This window comes from Sciurus vulgaris (genome assembly GCF_902686455.1).
Source record: "Sciurus vulgaris genome assembly, chromosome: 16".
Taxonomy (NCBI): Eukaryota; Metazoa; Chordata; class Mammalia; order Rodentia; family Sciuridae; genus Sciurus; species Sciurus vulgaris.
This window is the reverse complement of record NC_136477.1, coordinates 31,376,872-31,401,098: the sequence shown is the minus strand read 5'-3', so window position 1 is coordinate 31,401,098 and position 24,227 is coordinate 31,376,872. Positions and strand designations below refer to the sequence as shown.

The window sequence follows — 24,227 nt, the reverse complement described above, 5'->3', positions numbered from 1 at the left end:
GCCCTTTCTTCTCATGCTGACATAGCCAAGGTTTAAGTTTCCATCAAGATCTTAACTGTCATTTCCTTCAAGAGGACTTCTCTGAGTGTCTGAAGTGGAATTTTTTTTTTTGGTTAGATATAATGTGAGTAGCTGAATAAAAATGTTGACATGGGCTGGGGTTGTGGCTCAGTGGTAGAGCACTTGCCTAGTATGAATGAGGCACTGGGTTCGATTCTCAGCACCACATAAATAGAGGCATTGTGTCCATCTACAACTAAAATAAAAATTAAAAAAAAAAGTTGACATGGTATTTAAAGCATTCTACATATAGAATTTTACCATTACCTTTCAAAAATATTTATATTCTATAATAGTACTTAATAAATGATCATGTATACACATACATATAGATGTATATCCATATGCCTAATATATTGGAAATTTTACACAAAATTTTTTATTCCATTGCCCTAACATAAAGAGTTCCTCTCAGGTATTGATATTCTCCCATTTCTTTACCTAGAAATAAAGGAGAATGCTGAAAATCAGTTCTCCAAAAACTGCTGTTTGTTTTTATGAAATGACATTAACAGAATATTAAGAAAGTACATATGGGAACTTAGGGCCTAATGTTTTTTAAAAATAATTGTGAAATTTGGAAATTATTTTTTAACCTTCAATGGAATCATTTTATAATCCTATGTATCTCACATCTGTAATTTACTGAGAAAGGATTAAATATCTCAGCTATTACAATTGAGGCAGCCTTTTCCTAAACTCACTTATATCTTAGGTGTGCCAGTCAAAAAAAGAACAGAAGAACATGATCAAATTAGATTAATTAGTAGATTAAAAAAGCACATCTCCAAACAGAATGACAGTTTGCATATAGCATTTCGTGGATTGCAAAGGGTCCAACACTGCATGAACTCTTTGGGAGAGAAAACAGAGAAAAAGGGTTAATTTCACAGTCATGCAGTAAAGTTAGGTTTCCAACAAATATTGAACCAACTTACTCTCTATTGAGAGTTCCAACACAGGGGACAGCATGCAAAAAGAAAAAAAGAAAAAAAAGAAAAACACACAAATTAGTCGCCATCAATGCAAAGTTCCTGTATGGAAGAAAAACACTTAGAAAATAAAAAGTGACAAATGTTTTTCAAAGTTTTATGATAAACTCAAAATAGGTTTGGAAAACAAGAATTAAATGAATAGCATGGGAGAAGAATATGATTTTCCTGTGTTTCTCTTTTACCTCTTTGCAAAGGAAATTTAAGAAATAGAAACAAAAGCTCTTCTTTTGTACATCCTTCTAATCTTGAGGTTCAACAACTGGGAAAGAACCCAAGAATCACAGAAACTCATTCCCATTTCTGAAAAGTGTCAACAGTCTAGAATTTTTTCTCTTTCTTTTCTTATATCCTTTCCCCCCAGAATAAGTACTCTCGTAAGTTAAGTAATTTCTGTAAGGATCTGCATCAATTACTACTGTCTGGAGGTAAAAAAGGGGAACTGTTCATACTATCAATTTTTTAATTCCTCAGGTAAGATGTGTGACGGTCTCCTGCTCCAAAGACTATGAGAGCAGCTGTAGCTGCCTAGAATATTTATCAGAAGACCAGATGTGACCTTCTACGTAAGGTACTCAACTATGCCCCAGTTTAGTAGTAACAGAGTAAATTTCCTAGCAAGCCAAGACTTGAGGCATGATTCAAGAGGCAGAATCACAAAGACCATAAAAATCTAATTCATATAATACACCTCAGTGATGAAGGTGGCTCTTTTTTTCTTTTGGGGTACCTGGGATTGGACTTAGAAGCACTTAACCACTGAGCCACATCCCCAGCCTTATTTTATATTTTTATTTAGAGACAGGATTTCACTGAGTTGCTTAGTGCCTCACTGATGCTGAGGCTGGTTTTGGATTCTTGATCTTCCTGCCTCAGCCTTCCAAACGGTAGGATTATGGGTGTGTGCCACCATACCCGGCCATGGTGGTTCTTTTCAAAAAGATCTACCTCAGTTAAATTCAAGAACCATATGGGGTAACTTTTAGCATCTGATAATGCTTATACTTACAGGGGAACAAAATGTGTCCAAACCAGTCAAAATAAAAATCTGCTCTGAATGTCTTAATTTTTAGAACTACTATGGTACTGGTATATTCTAATGTCTTTATATGTATTAACTCATTTAATCATCATCACAACCTTATGAGGCATATATTACTATAAATTCTGTTTTACAGATTAAGAAACCAAGGCACACACTGCTAATAAGTCCTGGAGACAGAATTTGAACTTACCAGAATTTGAACTTAGGTTATCTAGCTCTATATTCATACTTGTTATGTGTTGCACTGTCTCTCTTATAAAAATATCAAAAAGGTTTTAATTAATATATTTGCTACTTTGTGATCTGCTACTATCCTTACATATACCATTGGTTAGACAACTAATCTTCATATCTGCAGGTCCTCTGAATCCACAGGATCCACATCAGTGGATTCAACTAACTGTGAACTGAACATATTTGGTGAAAAAAACCTGTATCTGTACTGAAGGTGTACACATTTTTCCCTTGTCATTATTCCCTAAATAATAGAGTGTAACAACTATTTACACAGCATTTACATTGAATTCATTATTATAAGTAAGCTAGAGATAATCTAAAGTGTTTGGATGTATGTAGGTTATATGCAAATACTGTGCTGCTTTATATAAGAGACTTAAGCATTTACATATTTTCCAATCTACATAATGCCCTGGAACCAATTCCCTATAGATACTGGGGGACAAATATACATAAGGTAAAAAGTTCATTTATCGAATTACAGACATTAAAAAAATGTCAACTTGCAAATTGCATTTACTATTTGCATTAATCCTATTCCAGGAAATATCCTGCCTCTGTATTTAGAAACAATTCTTTTCCAGGTGTTCCTTTCTGGGATCTCAGTACTGTACACCTAATATTCTGGTTGGATATAGATCTTTGGTCTGAAAAACAATAAGGGAAATATTATGGTGGCTGGAGCAGGAGGTCCTAACTGAAAGGATAAGAAGTGCTACTCACAACTTTGTTCTTTAAGTGTCCTGTTGCTGTTAAGGAAAAAAAGGTGGTCTCAACCATGTTGGGCAAATGTGAGAACAACTTTCACTTATGGAGGAAGCCTGCAACTCTAGAACCTGCTAACAAAGAATGAAATACTGACTTAAGCCTTAAAGGACATGGGGAAATTCACCCAACCAATGCTCATGTATAAGGTATAACCCAAATACACATAAAGGGGCAAGGCTTTATAAAGTTTCTGCCTGTGAGCTTTTGTGATAGTTGAAGTTACAGAGAAGCAATTCCAATTCAGAGTGGTGATCTACCACAGGCTTGAAGAAGATGTGCTAAGCAGAGTCTTAAGGATGCTGGGTTGAGGAAGAAAAGGATATGTCTCCGATAGTGTATTTCAAGCAATAAGGAAAAGTACAAGGCACATTTGGGAAAATGAACACAGTTCAGGCTGGGTTGAGAGTGAAGAGGGAATATAAGCAAAAATGATAAGCTTTGTTTGGCCATTTCCTTAAGGATTTTAACATAGTAGAGAAGATAATGCTTTTTAGAAAGGTTACTAGGGCATGCCATGTGGAGGATAATTTAGGGATAGGAGTGAGGGAGGTGGTACAGATGGCAAAAGGTGTGTCCTGAATAGCAATGAGAATGGAGAGAGATTCAGAGATGAATCAAGAGGATCCAGTGATATTTCTAGAATAATGACAAATTCCTCACTTGAATAATGGTGGTATCACCTAATCAGATAAAGCAATGCAGGAGGAAGAGTAGTTTTGAGGCTGAAGATACAGTAGGTTCTCTGGGTCTGTGGATTCTGCATCTATGGATTCAATCAACAATGGATCAAAAATATTTGGAAAAAACTGCTTCTGTACTGAACGTGTACAGACATTTTTTTCCTTGTCATTCCCTAAACAATAAAGTATAACAATTATTTACCATATTGCATTGTAATCTGGGGATGATGTGAAGTATATGGGAGGATCATATAGGTTACATACAAACACTATTCCATTTTAAATCAATGACTTGAGCATATGTGGATTTTGGTATCCAAGGGGTTGGGGTGGGGTGTGGAGCTGGTCCTGGAACCAATACCACACAGAAACTAAGGGATGAATGAAACTAATAGGTTTGTGATTAAGTACAGGAGAAAAACATGGGCTGGAAATACATCACATATCTGGTAGCCACTATGAAAGCATGTAACAGAAGTCTCATATAAGGGAGAGAGCAAAATTCTACATAACACCAACATTAGGGGAAAAAAAAAGAGGAACATAGGTATTTGAAAAGAAGAGTAAAAAAAAAAAAAAAAAAAAAAATGGCATGAGGGAGACTGGATTAAGTGTAACAGAAAACATACTTTTCCTCCTACCCCATACCCTTTCTTCCTTTCCTCCCTTCTTTCCACAGAAAACATACCTTTCCTCTCCTATTCCATACCTTCTTCCTCCTTGTATGTGTGTGTGTGTGTGTGTGTGTGTGTGTGTGTTACAACGGATTGACCCCAGGGCCTTACCACTTAGCTACATCCCCAGCCCAACCCATTCCTTAAAATGATAGAAAACGTACAACTGGATAAAAAAATAAACTCATTATGAAATTGAAAAATAACAAAAAAGGAAGTCAGTCAGTAACTTGAAATTTGAGGAATTCAGGAAATGAAGCAGATGAAACCATAATAGCAAGTGACAAGAATCATTTATGGTAGTTAACAATGCAGTTTCAAGGTGAGACCTCCTTCCATCTCAAAAGGAGAAAAGGTATAAAGAAGGAGTTGGGGATTCCGTCTTTGGGTCCCCTTCTTCCACCCGGGAGAAGTCTGCTTTTACTTTTCTGTAATAAAGCTTATATTCTACTCTTAAAAAAAAAAAAAAAAAAAGGAGAAGGAGTTGATGTGCAATTAAGCTTGTTGGTTGGAGGCAGGAAATGGGAGCTTCTGCTAGATGACTATTCTTGGTAAGCTACTCTAGAGGCAGGATATATGCTGGGACATGAGATGGGTGGGAGGTAAAGAGGGTTAAGGTTTTTAGGAGACAAAGTATCTATCAGTTTCCATGGAGGATAGAAGAAAAATCTGAAAGGTGGAAAACTATCAGGATGCACTGAGCACTCAAACAACAATCACAGATCTGATGCGGTGATTGCAGGAATAGGTGGGGATGTGTGCTTTCACCTATCGGGCCAGTATTACCACTTCCCTTCAGTAGTCCTGCTCTTCAACCAGGGGCATGAGCTGCAAGAGTACAGGTTCCTACTTATCTTTTCTTGTTTTAGTGTCAATGACAATGAGCGGATCATAAAGAATAGGGACAGCGAATTATGAACTTCAAGCTAAGAATTGTAGGGTGTGCCAGGCTAGCTCAGGCGCAGGTAAGAGCCGACGGAGTCATAACGCAGACCCCAGGAGTTGGGTAAAAGCAGGCTTGTGTGGGTCAAATCCATCACTGATATTAACACCAGTCATCTCAAGGTGTCGAAATAACTGGTGACTTTAATTTTCTCCTCCTTGTCTTGGTGTATTTCCTAGATTTTCTATAGTCACTATGTATTAGTTATAAGAAAAAAAATTAATTTTTAGTAAACTTTACGTATATAGAAAGTTTTAATACCTTTTTCCCTGCTTGTGGTGCTGGGGATCACACCCAGGGCCTTGTGGATGCTAGGCAAGTGCTCTACCAGTGAGCTACATTCCCAACCCCATTTTAATACTTTAATAAAGATATAATTATACAGAACTATAAGTTGACTTTATAATTACTTTATTACTATTATTGTTCTCAGAATAGTGACACTTCCATACTTTGACATCTACACATACATTTTATATACACACACATAATAGCTAGCTTTGAGAACTTGAAAAAAATATACATAGAGATTGTAAGCTTTTGGTAAAAGTTATAAATGAGTGTATCACCCTTTCATAATTGCTTAATAAATCCTAACTATCCTCTTAAAAAAAAAAAAAAAAAAAGGCAGGCTTGTGGCGAGCAACCTGCAAACTTGTGTATTGCAGGAGAAACCATACATTTTATAGACTTTTAACCCAATCACAAGGTGCAACGGAGGATCAAACCACCAGGCCCCTATACAGGTTCCCTTGGCAACACTAGGTAAATTTGGGGACAGTTGTTTCCTTTCCTAAGTGACCAGAGTGGAATGCTCCTCTCTGTAGGTATTCTTGACGGGTGAATGTGTGAAGGTTTTCCTTACACACTTGAGACATTCACAGCTGCTAGCCAAGACTTAGGATTTCTCCCAACAAAGAATAATTTTTGTAATTTTAAATGGTTTAAAAAACAAGACTAGGGACACATGAAAATTATATGAACATTCAAGTTTCAATGTTCATAAATAGTTTTATGGCAACCCAGTTGTGCTCCTGTGTCTACACATTGTCTATTAGGAATGACATGCTAAAATGGCAGACTTAAATAGCTGTGGGACAGAGACCATAATGGCCTGAAAAGTCACAAATATTTATAGAAATTAACAAATGATCCCTGATAATGAACAACAATGCATTTGGAAAGAAAAGAAAGGTTTTCTGTTGCTATTGTTGTTGTTTTATTTTGTTTTTTAAGTTGTTGGATCCTGAAGATGGAATTGGTGGTACTTAATTGTCAGAGTCAATGATGGACAATCACCAAACAAAAACTAAACAAAACCAAAAATTTTTCTATTACATCTGTCTTCATTGAACTGACTAAAAAAATCTAAATACCAAACAAACATACAAATAAAACCAGATGGGCCAGTAAGAATTTTATATTATTATACAACCCTAAGAAGAAAAACCAAAAGTCACCTTTCTGATTCAGTTCTAAGGAGAAGTATATAGCTAGTTCTCCCTAGGGAGAACCAACAACTGTTAACGGAGGCCAACATCTGTGTTCTGTTCAGTTCCTTTACCAGTGTCAAACAGCATTCCTATTTGATCTTTTAAAAAATTTTTTTCTCTATTACTGCATAGACACTGGCATTCAACTAACTTGCATTATTACCATAAAAAAATGGTCAAAAATAAATAAATAAATAAATTCAGCCTTGGTCTTATACTTTCCAGTAACAACAAATTAAGTCACTTACTAAAGATAGTTACCTGAATTTTCAAAATTGAATACACAGTTAATTAAAATATTCCTTAAGGAAAAAGGCTCATCCAGATAATTATCTTCTCTTTTGGCTTATATTGCCAACTACAATGACTAAAAAGTTAATTTATTTAGAATTTATAGAAATTTTTAGATTAAAGCAAGACCTACTAACTATAATTAGTGGTGGTAATATCAATATAAAATGGTAGAATTATCCAGTTTGTTTGAAAATTACAAACTTTAAAACACTTTAGTAAACAAATTGCTTATTAAATGTATTTTCTTTCTTTTTTTTGGGGGGTGCTGGGGATCGAACCCAGGGCTTTGTGCTTACAAGGCAAGCACTCTACCGACTGAGCTATCTCCCCAGCCTCTTCATTTTTATTTAATGGGATCTTTTATCCTCAGATAAAATAAAAATACCCCTGACAAAGGAGAATCTTTTTAAAATACTATTTTAAAGTATAAGCAATTTACTTAAATAAGTATATACACAATTGGATTTAATCTTTAGTTAGATTTTAGTTCATGTATAAAGTGGGATTTTAATATCTTTAAGGAGTGACACAAATAATGAAAATATCAAAATAAAAACAAAATGAAATGATGTATATAAAAATGAAGTGAAGATAATTAGAAAAAAACAATAAAGTAGAAGTCATTACTATTTTTCTTATAATTTCCTTGGTACATCTGTCATTAAGGTTAGAAATACACCTGCAGACACTTGACATCCTAAAGGAAGATACTTATAAACATAAGTTTACCACAGTCAAACACATTTTCTAGAAATAGAATAAGTAAACACATTTTTATAATAGTATTATTCATCAAGATAAACCAAAATTTCATGGTACACATGCCAATTATGCTTAAGTACTTAAATACATTTAAATCAACATTAAAAAGTAAACAAAGTTCTGAAAATTATGATTTTTATTCAATGTATAAAATGTTTCACTTTTATATTACTATCAAACTAACTATAATCATATTTTATGCTTTTATATTATTTAATGGCAATTCTCTTATAAAACTGTTCTTTCAAGAAAAGAATGTTTAAATTATGGTTTTAATAATCATAGAAGAAAATCAAATGAACTATCAGAAACTTTCTTAAACTTACCCCAATCACATTCTTTACAAATACTGAAATATTCTTAGTAGTACAAAATATACTCACCCTGGCTAAATTATTATCTTACTCTCAGACAATCTCTTTGGAGAAGTGCAAACGGTTACCAAAGAGCAATTTTTAAATTATGTATGATATCAAACACTTAATTATGTTTAAAAAATCACTACCATTTTGGGGTAATGATAAAACAAAAATGGTTACAGTTTTCTACTATTTTACTTCTTTTGGGGGTATATATGAGTAAATAATCTTAAATATTAAAACATACCTTGCCATGAGGATCAGCAAACATTCTTGTAAAAATTTCACATAATCTTTTCAGTTCAACTCGACTGCAAAATTAATAAAATGGATAATGAATATCTCTTCATAAAATGAAATCATCTTAAAGTAACCTTCCATATAATTAAATTTCTTAAGAACAACAAAAAGGTTAAGGGAAATAGCTATCAAAAATTTGAAATTTGTGGGATTTACAAGTTGGGGCTAAATACAAAGTTATCAAATTTGGCATTTTGCTATAACCTACGCTAGTTTTAAGTTGGAAGTTATGAAAAGAAGTACAAATGTATTTCATATCATGACAGGGAAAATACATGTGATATTCCTAATAAATGATTTTAGTTACTTAAGGGCTAAAATCTTTCTAAACTCTGCTTACTTTCTCTCTTTTTTTAATAAAATTCTTTTGTTATTAAATATTTCTTAGTTGTAGATGGACACAATACCTTTATTTTATTTATTTATTTATTTTTATTTATTTATTTTTTTGCGGTGTTGGGGATCGAACCCAGGGCTTTGTGCTTGTAAGGCAAGCACTCTACCAACTAAGCTATTTCCCCAGCCCTATTTATTTATTTTTATGTGGTGCTGAGGATCGAACCTAGTGCCTCACATGTGCTAGGCAAGTGCTCTACCACTAAGCCACAACCCCAGTCCCCTCTGCTTACTCTTTTACTACTTAAAATGACAGTGAACCTAATATTAAACTAATCTCGATGGGTCTGAGAATAATATTATGATGATTTACTTCAGTGAGGCATGAGACTGGATATAGTTACATTTGGTAATACGTAAATATTTATTTAAAATCATACAGGTCTAATACTTCCTAAACTAAATACACGACAGATATATCAAACCCTGATTTCAAAGGCATCAAGTCAGAAAGTAGCCCTCTATATTCTTTTTTTTTTTTTAATTGTAAACAAATGGGATACATGTTGTTTCTCTGTACATGGCATAAAGGCATACCATTTGTGTAATCATAAATTTACATAGAGTAATGTTGTTTGATTCATTCTGTTATTTTTTCCCTTCCCCCACCCCTCCCACCCCTCTTTTCCTTCTATACAGTCCTTCCTTCCTCCATTCCTGCCCCCCCTCCCTAACCCTAACACTAACCCTTCTCTCCCCCCATTATGTGTCATTATCCACTTAGTAGCGATATCATTCGTCTTTTGGCTTTTTGAGATTGGCTTATCTCACTTAGCATGATATTCTCCAATTTCATCCATTTGCCTGCAAATGCCATAATTTTATCATTCTTTATGGCTGAGTAATATTCCATTGTATATATATATACCACAGTTTCTTTATCCATTCATCAATTGAAGGACATCTAGGTTGGTTCCACAATCTGGCTATTGTGAATTGAGCAGCTATGAACATTGATGTGGCTGTATCTCTGTAGTATGCTGATTTTAAGTCCTTTGGGTATAGGCCAACGAGTGGGATAGCTGGGTCAAATGGTGATTCCATTCCAAGTTTTCTAAGGAATCTCCACACTGCTTTCCAGAGTGGCTGCACTAATTTGCAGCCCCACCAGCAATGTATGAGTGTACCTTTTTCCCCACATCCTCGCCAACACCTGTTGTTGCTTGTATTCTTGATAATCGCCATTCTAATCGGGGTGAGATGGAATCTTAGGGTGGTTCTGATTTGCATTTCTCTTATTACTAGAGATGTTGAACATTTTTAGCCCTCTATATTCTACCATACTCAGAACCTATGATATTATCTGAAGACAGGTTTTGTTTTGTTTTGTTTTAAATACCAGGGATTGAACCCAGAGGCACTTAACCATGAGCCACATCTCCAGCCCTTTTTTATTTTTTATTTTGAGACACGGTCTTGCTAAGTTTCTTAGGGCTTCACTAAAGTTGCTGAGGCTGGCTTTGAACTTGCACCTGCCTGCCTCAGCTTCCTGAGCCACTGAGCTTAAGATAGGTTTTTAAAGGGGCCAACTGTGAAAGTTTAAAACATCACACGAACAAAGACAATGAAAGATATGGGGAGGGATGGGGGAGCAAGATAAATCCAGTGGGAAAGGAAAAGAACCCCAAATCCCAGAGTCAAAATAAACTTTTGTCCTTAGAGAAATTCACTCCAATTTTATTTTACATTCTATCTCATATTACACAAAGAATCATACTTCCATGAACACTAAGAATATATCTTCATTTTGGAATAAACACAAGTATTCTTTCCTTTCACTGAAAGTTTATTAGGAATAAATTTTGATATACCAGTAAACTTTACTATTATACACTAATAATTATATACTAACAAATAGTTTATTATTTTTTCATTCTTTTTCTTTTGGCAGTTTTGGGGATCAAACAAACCCAGGGTTTTACATAGATTAGACAAGTGCCCACAAATCTACACCCCCCAGGACTAATTTTTTAGTTTCCAACACCACTTTTATGCAACCTTTTTTTTTTTTTTTTTTTTTTTGGGTGCTGGGGATCGAACCCAGGGCCTATGTGCTTACAAGGCAAGCACTCTACTGACTGAGCTATCTCCCCAGCCCCTTATGCAACCTTTGAATACAGGATACCTCTTTCTACACTAGTATCTTTAAACTGTTGTTTAAAAAAAGTAAAGATAAAAAGTCTGAACCTGACACAATAATTATTTTAAGACAACTCATCTCACCTTAGTGTTCTCTGATTTTTTAATAAGTTCTGCAGTCCCAGAAGGCCTTCCTTCCTTTCTGACCAATTGGAACTAGCACATCTATTGAGGACTTCTGCCACATCTTCTGTCTGCCTCATATAAGTAGGAATACTACCATTTCGAGAACTGTAGGAGCGTTCTGAACAAGCACTAGAAGCATCACTGTTGGCATCATCATCTGAATGCATTCCATATGATTCATATCTTCTTCGAGCAGGTTTTTTCTGTTACATATAAAGAATCTCATTAGCAGTAATTAAAAACATATATTGGTATTTCATAATATTTACTGACCACAAAAGGATTGAGTTTGGTCTTAAAATCAGTGCAAAGCATGCTACTAAATATTGTAATAAACAAATGCCAATAATTAAGTTTTTGTTTAGGAAACATGTTTTATAAGTTAGCATAAAGTGAAATATTCTTTAACTATGGGAAGTGGTAGAAGCAGAATAAGACCATATGGAAGTTCAGATGTGTAAAGTGAGAATTGTTAAAAAAATTTGGGTTTTCCTCCCATATCCTTTTCATGGAAAACCACGAACTACTAAAATGAAATTAATAGAAACTATTCTAGAAATTCAAATTGGTAAGAAGAAAATATGATCTTTTTAGAGTAGGATACAATGGATCAGAAAATGTTTGATTTCCCCTATGCAAAATCCCATTTTTTCCTGTCTCTACACCTTCTCTTTGTTATTCTCCTTTTACTTCCACTACCACTTTCCTTGCCACATTTCCATCCCTTGTATCCAATCCTGATGTCTCCTAGAAAAGTAAAATACAGAAAAAAATATGATGAGAAACTGTTTTTGCTCACTATTATTTTTAGGAGGAAATATCCTTTAGGGCCCTCCACATATTTCTCAATGTATCCATACTATTTCAATAAATAAGAGAAATCATGTATGGAGTCTTTTGATTTCTTTACTTCTAAGGTTTATATTTTAATATATGTAACTGGCAATTATACCTTGCATATTAGAAATGACATCAGGAAGAATGAATAGCTCATTTGAAATTTCCTTGGAAGAATCAGAAACAAATCTATGCAATCTGATATTTGGACTTGGGCTGGTAAGTGGTGAAGATATTTCTATGAAATATTAAGTGCAATAATTTAAAATAGTTCCAAAGTAGCTATAAGTTCTCCACAGTCTAAAATCTATAAGAAATATAATTTAAGCTTAAATCAAATTAGCTTTAAAATGATATTTGACACTAACTGACCTCATATTAACCTAGAGATACCAACCTAATTTAGAAAAGGGCAATACTGTGATGTTTCCTATGTTGGGCTCCAGGATCAGTTTTATTATAGAAATCAGTATAAATGACCTCATCTCATTTGTATAAAGTAGGTGGGCTGAAAAAACTAGTAACCCCGCAAGACATTCTATTCAAGCAGTATCTCCTTCTTGATAATCACAGTCACAGAAAAACAGATGTATGCCTAAGGATTTCATTACTTCTACTTTAATTTGTTATAGATGACCATCATCTGTTAAATTGATGGAGCAAAGAAAAAAGTTACGGTATCATAAGATGTCAGAAAATAGCAATGTTTATACCTTAGTCCGTATGTCTCCTAAGAGCTGAGAGCAGTGGATTTTTAAAGAGAAAAATTGAAAATAATGAAGAACATTTTGCTAAATGGCACAGTGAAAAGGCATTAATAATGCCCATGATCAGAAACATTGTTTTTTATCATACAGACACAAAAGAACTGCTTACTAGCAGGCTATATCTTTAGTCTTGTCAACGTCCTTTAGTTCACAGAGAAAATCTAAGCTACAAAAATATTCCCATAGCCAGTTTTCCCAAAGAATCTCAAATATTCTTTCTATTTGCATTCGTTTGCCATTCCCAAACTTAACTGTATTTCTCTGATTTTTCCTGGGTCCAAATTACACTTAAAGTTGGAATTTTTTTTTTCTTAAAAACTGACAGTAGCAACTGGAGTGTCTGTGCACTATGTAAATAATGAAAATAGAATCACATTACTAGGATTCATATTTAGTCTTCATGGTTAAATATTCCCATAATTCAAGCCTATCATCTTAGTATTACAAGCAATAGTTCAAGAATAACCCAGTTGGTTCATAAAATTGATAAGCAGAATTTAACTAGTAAATCATCCAATTAAAAAATTAGAAAATATGATTTATGAAATAGAGATAAGGAATAAATAGTAAACTTAAAAAACACCCAACTGATTAAACATTCAACATAAAAAAATTTGATTTTCATCATAAAAAGATTTGATCAATATATCCCAGGCCCAAGAGAACAAAGCCCTTAGTTATATTAAATGTATTTATAAAAAATAATCAAATGACTGAGGTAAAGGGAAAATTCAGCACAGACTGTTAAAGTGATGCCCAATAAATTAAAGCTATTACTAATGAACATTTTAAAAAACTTGTATTTCAAATCTACTGCAAAAATTGTATTGTGTCAACACTTGTTAAGATGTGACCCACATTTTTAGGGGCCATATATATTTATATATTTGTTTATATATAAATTTTTGTTTACTTCAAAATAAAGGTGAGACCATTTGTAAATTCTGGGTAAAAAAATCTGCATAGTCCAGGTTTCAATCCCTAATACTCTCTCCCACCAAAAACTGAGTAAAAGCTTCACAGACAGGGTTAATACTATAATTTATATTTTGATAGAGGAAGTATCATACTGAATTGACTTGGGAAATTAGCAAAATTATCCACATCATTTCAAAAGAATCTTCTTTCATAATTTCTTTCTTTTTTTTTTTGGTGGTGCTGGGGATTGAACCCAGGGCCTTGTGCTTGTGAGGCAAGCACTCTACCAACTGAGCTATATCCCTAGCCCTCTTGCTCTCTTCTTTCATAATTTAAGTGAGAAAAACAGTAGTGATATACGTACAGTACTCTTCTGACAAAATACTAAGAATCTGTAGAATGTTTTCAAACCTGTTTCTTATATTAGGCACAAAGAACCAGGACCTTAATTTTGTTTTGAGACTGTACTTTCTCTCAGCTCAAAAAATAAAAAATCCAACTCCAAACTAAAACAACCCATATGCACTCAAGGTTAAGCCAGCCTTGAAGTTTCACGCTCTTAAGTACCCATACTTACATACTAATCTATCTGCCCTTACATTCAGTATACTGCAGTGCATAAAACACATTACTATATTAAAGACATCAAAATTTTGTTCCTGACACCCAATCAGTACTATTGGCCCTGGCTTAAAATTCTCAGTAATAATAAGGCTCAAGAATTAATTATACTGCTCTGCTTTTTACATTGTTCACATTTTATCTTCCTAGATTTAATCCAGAAGAATTTTTTCATCTCCTTTCCCACACAGGGGGACTAGCTCACTCAGACATTTGTTTCATAATGGCAACATTTATAATGACAAGGAAATGGAGCAGGGTACCAAGGCATCTGCTACTGCCTCCTCCACGTCAGAACCTGTGTTCAGGACTCTCATGGCACTGACAGAAGATGATAGTCGACTTGACTGGCTGATTCCATAACCTGGACCTAATTCACCAAAAGAAGGAAAACCATTTTGAGAAAGTCATAAATATAAAAGTATCAGGTTGGAAAACTTCAAGATCCCTGGGGGTGGGGTAGGGGCAAAAAAACCAATGGGGCAAAGCATTTTAAAAGCAATATTGTACTTTTGGGCACACTGAGTTTTTGGTCAAATGAAAGGGTAAAAACAAAATTATTAATAATGAGTGGAAAACAAATTTCAAGAACAGTAGTATTATTCTTTATGACAAGATTGAAGAAAGCACAGCTGGCAAACTAAGGGCTTGTATATCTATAGCCCTGTAATCAATTCATCCAGCTCTGTCAGTTCAGGCAAATCTCTCCATACAGGTGAACCACAAAGTAAACCAGAACAAAGGGAGATCAATGAAGCCACACCAGGATTTCACTAGGAAGAAAAGTTCCAATTATAATATATCCTTGAAGATAGGTTAATTTTATTCTACGATAACTAAGACAGATTATTCAATGTCTGTTAAGTGGCTACTATGTGCCCAACATTCTGAGAAAACAAACCACAGATGAATTCTCCCCCTCAACTGCTTTGAATACCATCATTTACAATTAAAACACTTCATCCACCATTTTGGTTTTTTTTTTTTTAAACATATATACAAAGATGGAGTACATAAGTGAGAACATAAAACAACTCTATATTTCAAAATGACATAACGGGTTATACAAAAGAAAAACATCCATCTGCCAATGAGGGAAATGCTCAGTAAGGTTAAAGGGGAAAAAGTTACTTGGGGGAAAAGAAAGAAAATACAAGTGATTTATTTTCCAACAAATAAAATTTAAATAAAAACAAATTTTAAAAAATGAATATTATTCAGTGAAAACTGTAAAGAACAAAACTGAAATGAATGCATAGATGATAGTGAAAAGGTACTCATCCTTCACCTGAGGCCCCATACACATCGGGGGCGTAGAGGGCACCAGTAGATCTGGAATGGTGTCTGGAGGCTGGAATAACAGGACCATACAAACCTCATCTATTACCACAGAAACAAGGAATAGTGGCAGCACTACTGTCAGGCAAGGAGAGTTAGTTAACACTGGTGTTACTCTTATAGTTAATGATCAGAATATCGCCAAATATGGCAATGGAACATTAACACTGAAAGATCATCCCTGACACACAAATACAGCTTACACCTAAGTGGACAGACATAGGCCTACAGGAGACAAAAGAAAAAAAAGCAGGTATTCAAATGGAGGGAAATGTCAAAAATACAAGCATGAAAACAAACAAACAAAACAACAACAACAACAACAAAAAAAAAACCAAACACTGTTGTTAAAAAAAAACCACTATGGTAACTAGTAATTAATAATAATTTTACTTTCTTTAATCTTGGCACTCAATGAAGCAGCTATTACTATTCAATTTGATAGGTCTAAATATTTGTTACCCTCCACAGACTCATATGTTTAAAGCCTAATCCCAAGGATTAGGTAGTGGGAAGGTCCTTTGGGAGGCAATAAGGTCAAGGCGAAAGCTTCGTGATTGGGATTAGTGTAGTTATAAAGGAAACTCCAGAGAGTCAGGTAGCTAGCTCCTTCTAACATGTGAGGACACAGCCACAATCATGTATCAACCAGGACACCAAATCAGATACCATATCTGCTAGTGCCTCTATCTTGGACTTCCTAGCCTCTTAAACGTGAGAAATAAATTTCTGTCATTTGTAAGTTCCCAATCTGTGGTATTTATTACAGTAGCCTGAATAGATTAAGACGGATGAGGAAATTAGAGCACAGAAAAATCTTAATTTATATGACCGACACGGGACTACTAGAAAGTGATAAACCTCAGTAATTGTACTCTTTTAAGGCCTCTGCTCTACAGGAGTATACATATTACCTTCACATTGTTAAAAAGATAATATACCTTATTTTTGTTACCATAAGCATTTTTATTAATGGCTCACAAAATATAAATTTTACATTCAGTAATTATGTAAATATCAAAGCACATTTGAATACCAAATGTATCAATAATCTAAACAAAAAACCCTAAAAATTTGTGACATGTCTCTCTATATCTTGTTCTAGAATCTGAATGTCAGATGTTGCATTTTAGATCTTAAAATCCTAATTTTCATAACACCATAAAATCAATTTTTCTGACATATAAAAATAAGTTGCCAGGGAAAATCTATTTTAATATATATTATTATATGATTTAATATTCAAATATGTTACTTGTATTTTAAAAGTCTTCCTCAGCTATATTAATTAGAGCAGTTAAAATACTTTACTAGATAAATCTTTGCTAAAGGACAACCTTAAGGAAAATAATCAAAAAACTTGAGACAAAGAAGGATTTAAACAGAGAGAATGCTGTTCAAAATAGTCAAGTCCTGAAAGGTGATGAGTAAGTATTATTAACAAACTATACTAGTACACAGTTTTAATTTTACCTAAGGGAAATACTTTTTCTATTTTCAATTTTTAAAAAAAGAAATAATTTTTAAAATGGTGAAAAGGGCTTGAGCAAATCTGAAAAAGCCTAGCGGATGAAAATCTTTTAAAACTGTAAGGACTCAGTAGCTACCTGTGGTTGGAGATAAAAAGTAAGAGGCACCAGGCATGTGTTTGTCATAAAGTAAGCCTTTTTTAAAATTTTAGTTCCAGAAATAAATGAAAACTGAAGGGCGTAAGTTTCAGAGAATTTCAATTTTGCTCAGCTCTGATTTCTTTCTAATGCTTCAGGACTCACCCTGTCCTTGTGATATAAGCAGATGCATAACATGCTACAGTATTCATGTGCTAAATACCAATATTCTAAGTCAAAGATGACAAAAAGATTCCACCAAGTAAGGATACATAGTAACAACTGGAATTTGCAAGCAAATGTAGCGGAAAATGGGAATGGTGAGGACAAAACTGAAATCTCTGAAAATGCCACTCTCCACTCCTGTGAAACACACTGGGCTAACAACCTTACACCTCTGCTATGCAAAATCCTATGTAAATAAAAGACTCATTAAAAAACCCACTCCAGCAAATTGATCAAGGGATTGAAAAAAGTATCAGTTTTTATAACACTACATGATTAAAAGGTTTAATCATCTTTACCTCAACAAGTTTTTTTTTTTTTTTTTTTTGGGGGGTGCTAGGGATCGAACCCAGGGCCTTGTGCTTACAAGGCAAGCACTCTACTGACTGAGCTTTCTCCCCAGCCCCTCAACAAGAAGTTTTACGAGGGCTGGTGTTGTGGCTCAGTGGTAGAGTGCTTGCCTAGGATGTGTGAGTCATTGAGTTCGATTTTCAGCACCGCATATAAATAAATAAATAAATAAATAAATAAATAAATAAATACATACATACATACATAAACAAAATGTCCATTGACAACTAAAATATATTAAAAAAGAAGTTTTATGAGAAAGCTACTTCCCTTAATAATAAAATTTAAACTGTCAAATAGAAACTTTGAAATGAATTTAGAAAATTAGTGAATTGGTAATATTTCTCTTTAAAACTGGCTTTTTGGGCTGGGATGTCGCTCAGTGGTACAGCCTTGCCTAGCACACGTGAGGCACTGGGTTTGATCCTCAGCACCAAAATAAATAAATAAAATAAAGATATTGCGTCCATCTGCAACTAAAAAAAATTTTTTTTTAAAAAACTGGCCCATTAACTGCTTACATTTTAAGTGATTAGTAGTTGATTATAAATCTCCTCTAATCTCTATACACAGGTTTAAAAAGGTACAGAAACATTTTAGTTTCTTTTTGATATGTTTTCTAGTAATTCTCTTTGTACTAGCAATATGTAAATGCAGGCGTGTGACATCCTTGCTGTTAAAGCCTGGTTGGGGGAGAAGCAGCAGCAGCAGAGATGGCAATAATGATGACCACATGACCATGGCAATTAAATGCTCACTGTGCCACGCCCGGTCCTGAGGGATTTTTGTTTTGTTTTGTTTTCATATATTTTCTCTTTCTGGAGGGTTGGGGACTGAACCCAGGACCTCACACATGCTCAGTAAGTGCTCTATCACTGAGCTACATCCCTAGCCTTCATGTATTTTCTCACTGATAGAGCTAAAGAATCCTAAGATGTATGTGTTACTAGTTTCCTTATCTTACAGATGAAGACACACAGGTATAGAATGATTACAGAACTGGACCATATGACCCTAAAGCATATGTTCTTAAACCATCACATGTGCACTACTTCTCTCGGCTTCTCAACATGACATGCTTATTTTATATGAATGTAGGATTTATTTCTTTATGAACATATCTATGAGGATACATATGTGTGTGTGTATGTGCATATTTTCCTGCAAGTGCATATACAGAAATTCTATAGACTTAAGTATTTTAGATGAACTAAAAACATCTCTGGCAAAATAGTAACCACTTGACCTTAGTGATGCAGACTTCTTTCTATCTTGGCACCTTCCTATAGGGGAAAGAGAAAGTGAGAAACTCTCTGGTACCTAATGCCAGAACATGAACAAAGGTTGAGAATTTCCTTATATATCCCTAGCTAATGGAGTTTCTCAGATCAGTGCAGGTCAGCTCAGGGGTATATTATAGCCAAATGGACCCACAGAATTAGGAATTAATCATTAGACATTCTATATTAACATGTCTATTTAAAGAAATAAAAATTCTAATAGACAACTGGTAGAGCTGTGTTATACTTAATCATTCCAAACTTCTAAAGAGCAGCTTTCTTAGTACTACAGTTTACTATATGTGTCAAGGAAAAAAAATGTGAAATGGTTATAGGAATGTCACATATAAACAAAGTACCAGTTAAAATGCTGAAGGACTGCCAGGTGCATAGTACATGTCTGTTACCCAGCCACTCAGGAGGCTGAGGCAGGAGGATCCCAAGTTGGAGGCTGTACTCAGCAACCTAGTGAGACCCTATCTTAAAAAAAAAAAAAAAAAAAAAAAAAAGTGTGTGTGTGTGTGTGTGTGTGCTAGGAATATAGCTCAGTGGTAAAGTGCCCCTGGGTTCAAGTCCAACTATGAGAAAAAAGGAAGACAACAACAACAATAACAAAACAAAACGAAACAAAAAAAGCTAAAGGATCATGAAGAAATTCTAAAGATTCTCAATGAAAAAATTATGCCTCTCAGGTTTTACTAAAAATACTAAAGAATTTTTAAAAATATTTAATACTTTAATAAATGAGGTAAGTATAGTATTATAATCAAGGTTATGATACCACCTCTATTCTTAGGAACAAAAAAGTTTTATACCAGTGACAGAACATGGGTTAATAAATAGGAAATGACTATTAAACTGTAAAATACTATAAAAATTTAGTCCCTCCTACTGATAATAAGTTGTTCGCATATTGTTTTATAGCATTCTTTCTACTAATCAATGTTAAATGATCTAAGTTGAAAAAAGTCAAGAAAAGGATAAAATGTATCAAACCAAACAGTTCACATTTCACTTGTGATTATTTAAATATCATCTTTAAATTCTGTAGGTTTATTTATTAAGAAAACTCTTAGAGGTTTAGAACTATGTTACTTAGTTAGTTGTTTATGAAAGCATTTTTGTTTATGCAATGACTGACCTCTTCATTTAAGTTAAGTCCATAAGGTCAAAGGTATTTCCCAAACATACCATTTCCTTTTGACTCGTTCCTCAAAATGACAGAAAAGAAGGGCAAAGACACAGTAGATTGAAAAACGCTAAACTTCAAGTATACTGAGGTCATCATATAGTGGTAACACAAAGAGAAGGCAATGTACCTCACATCTGCCTAAATGCTTACCGAGGGGCTGAAAAGAGCGAACAGGACTAGTGTCCCTACTACTCTCCCGACTAGCTTCCCGGCTGCATCCTTGACTCACACTTGGTCGAGGAATACGACTGCTTCGAGCTGGTAGAAAGAAAACAGGCATGGCAAGGGAGAAAACAGGAGACAGTTTAACATATTTTTAAATTTTGGTTTTATTTTTTTTTTGAAACTGATCGATAACTTTAAAGAAAATTTTTTTTGTAGTTATAGATGGACAACATGTCTTTATTTTGTTTATTTTTATGTGGTGCTGAGGATCAAACCCAGTGCCTCACACATGCGAGGCAAGTGCTTTGCCACTGTGCTACAGTCCTAGTCCCATAAGTTTTTTAAAGTTTTTAAGTTTTTTAAAGGTTAAAAAGATATTGCTCTTGATGAAACATTACTAGGAATACAGTTAAATTTCTTAGATTATACTCAGTCTGTAGGGGATTAGAAGGCTGCAAGTAAAAAAGGAGACTTACATATAACATACACAATAAGACAATTTTTCTCTTAACTATAGACTCCTATCACTTTTGGTACCTTAGGTCAAAACCCTATTTATTTATTTTTTTTAACATGCCAAATATTAAGCTAAAATACAATCCCCATTCTTTAGTTCTTGATGCAAACTAAAGAAAAAATACACCAATGCTTGCAATTCCCATGCCTTTTCTCATTCCTCCTAAACAAAAAAACACAAATAAAGAAATACACAAGTAACAGAAAATCTAGAAATGAGGCTGGGTGTGATGGCCTGTAAACCCAGCAATTCAGAAGGCTGAGGCAGGAGGATGGCAAATTCAAGGCCAGCCTCAGCTACTTAGTGAGACTCTCAGAAACTTATTTAGATCCTGTCTCAAAATAAAAAATAAAAATGAACTGGGAGAGCAGTTCAGTGGTAAAAGCTCCCTTGGAGTCAATCTCTAATAAAAAAAAAATCTAAGAGTGAGAACTGATTAAAAGTGAAGTAGAGAATTTAAAATAATATCTAGAAAACAAACAGAAGTGAATTAGCCTATGTGATAACTCCAGAGGCTATGGGCCAAATAACAAGCACATCATTAGTAAAAAGTGCTGTTAAAGACATTAATTCAAAATCTGTAGGCCTAAAAGAAATCTGTGACATCTACTGAATGAAGACATTCTCAAACAAGTAAGGCTTCAAAAACCTTAATTTCTACATACAATTTTTTTCTATTTTTTATTGGTGCATTATACTTGTATATAATGATGGGATTTGTTGTTACATATCTGTACATGCACATAATATAACAATACAGTCTTGCCAATAACACTCCTCAGCATATCCTCCTTCTTCCCTGCCTCCCACTCTTTTCTACATGTGATTTATTTATTTGAGAATGTGAATGAGGCTAAGCAAAAGAGTAAATTAAAGGGTGGGCGGTGGGGGAGAGGATCCAGGAAAGAGTGCATTCAATCCAGGAAAGAAGTAAATCAGACTCTCAAGATGATAGCTGATCAATAAAGCAGACTGCAACCAATCCACAGAATATTAAAAAGAATGTCCCCAGAAAATAAGAAACTCCATACAATAGCATTACTGAAAAGACAGCAATACCAAGGGATATGAGATAAGCACATTATTCTTTTATGAACTATTAAAAAAGAAATATAATTTAAAATTCTGGAAAAAGTTATACAGGAAAGTTGTTTTCCAAATAGAAAGAAAACCAAAATGTGGCATAATTTTAAGCAACTGACAGGACTATATATAAGAAAAGAGAATTCATTTCTGCATCACAGGAACATTCTTCAAGGGGTCTCTAACACTTAACATTCAGAGTTCATTCAGGAAGAAATGAGGCCATAGCACACTATGTGTCTTGGCAGCAAACAACTTTATTTCTCCCTAACATAGTAAATGTTCTTTACAGTTTTTCAATTTTTAAAGTCAATTTAGGGAGCAAGTGTGTAAGACTGACTTGTGAATGCAAAAGAGAATGTATATGTAAACTTTAATGATGGAAAAGCTGATAACTAAAAGAACAGAAGGTGAAGGGAAAGGTATGGGAGCTGAGATACTGGTTGAAGTTGATGAAACAAAAAACAGAAACAGCAGAATATTCTTTGAAGTTATAGAAGTAATTTAGGAAATACTTAAAAATGATGAACAAATGATTAAACAAAATTGGAGTAAGGAGGGGATTTCTGCTTTGGAAATGACAGACTAAGTACCAGGTATCCTAGGGACAAAGTCATTGACAGAGCAGAAAGGATAGAAGGGAGGGAGGGAAAATATATAAATGCAGAGATTCTGGGTCCACAAAGGCAATGTTAATCAATCAAGGCCTGGATCAATGAACCCTGAGGGCTGTACAATCTCCCAACACTTCAGCTAAAAGAGCCAAGCAATTCCTTTTTCCTTTCTGAGCTTGCCCCAATTATAATTCATCTAAAATTGGAAGTATCCTAATCAACAGATAGAGAAATTAAAAGCTTTAGAATTTAAATGAGGCTGACCTACAATACAGCTTATACACCTACATTACTTATGCACATATACACATATGACAAATATGTTAATCTATAATAATCTTTTGCTTTCAATTAGTAGCTATATTTTTCAAAGCTCCTATGAATTATATTATCAAAATTCAACTCAAGACTGGGGTCGTGGCTCAATAGTAAAGTGCTTGTCTATCACATGTGAGGCCCTGGGTTCGATCCTCAGCACCACATAAAAATAAATAAATAAAATAAAGGTATTGTCCCTCTACAATTAAAAAATATTTTAAAAAAAATTCAACTCATAACATATTACTTCAATTCTCCTTGAATTTTTAAGTTGTTTTCCTCTAACTTATAAGTGCCTAGTTATTTCCTAAAGTATTCAGTGCTACCAAAATATGAAATATGAAAGAAATACAAGATAAGTAGTTCTCACATATAGAGAATCTTACCTACTGAAAGCCTAGATGGACTAGCCTCTCTGCTACAGCCCTGGCTCCTTGGTATCTTGCTTCTTTTCTGTGTGGAGGCTGAATTGACCAGGACTCTTTGAACACCAGAGCTCACAGTAGAGAGGGCTGTTGTGGTCAAAACTCTTCCTGGAGACCCAGATCTGCTGCCAGCTAAACACCAAACACATACACAAATATTAAGATGTGAATACCAAGAGAACTTGCTGACAGGATAAAAATTCAAGAAACACATCTGAGAAAACTATTATAGTATGATAGGTTCTAAGTTCAAAGAAAATGGACTGAGGAAGATTTATACATAATTGTAACCTGGGAGAAAAAAGTATACCATATATAACTAGCACTGAACACTAAATCACCTAAAACACATTTTCAGTTTTGGGAAGTATATGATACTATATTTGATAATGATAATACTATTATAATTTTTTAGAACACAAAGAGTAAAAAAGATTTCCAAAACCATCATGTATCTGAAAATATATTTCATGTGGTTAATATGCTCTGTGAGAAAAAGTTATATATTTAAAAGGAAAAAAAACCCATTATTCCATTACTGCTATTATTTTTGTTAAGTATATAATGGTAATTTGCCTTATCTTAAAATAGTTTGCCTGAGATGCCTCTGAACAAGTACATAGCAATGTTATCTATTTTGATATTATGTATATATTTTTAAATTTTATAAAATTAAAAATTTAAATATTGACAAATTTGGG

The 24,227-nt window shown here is 34.0% G+C and overlaps 1 protein-coding gene across 39 annotated transcripts in view; it reads right to left on the bottom strand.

The window, feature by feature from the left end:
• Nucleotides 1-24,227, bottom strand: part of CLASP2 (cytoplasmic linker associated protein 2) — a 196,918-nt gene that overhangs the window by 52,129 nt on the left and 120,562 nt on the right. For 14 of the 39 annotated variants that reach the window (XM_079114217.1, XM_079114191.1, XM_079114185.1 and 11 more), the window contains 7 exons: nt 23,488-23,658; nt 20,555-20,662; nt 15,700-15,762; nt 14,675-14,781; nt 12,819-12,842; nt 11,227-11,471; nt 8,555-8,618 (listed from right to left, as the gene is read on the bottom strand). In XM_079114217.1, the coding sequence (XP_078970343.1) occupies nt 8,555-8,618; nt 11,227-11,471; nt 12,819-12,842; nt 14,675-14,781; nt 15,700-15,762; nt 20,555-20,662; nt 23,488-23,658 (782 nt within the window). The remainder of the gene's footprint in view (nt 1-8,554; nt 8,619-11,226; nt 11,472-12,818; nt 12,843-14,674; nt 14,782-15,699; nt 15,763-20,554; nt 20,663-23,487; nt 23,659-24,227) is intronic. The other 25 variants (XM_079114190.1, XM_079114199.1, XM_079114192.1 and 22 more) reach the window with 3 other exon arrangements.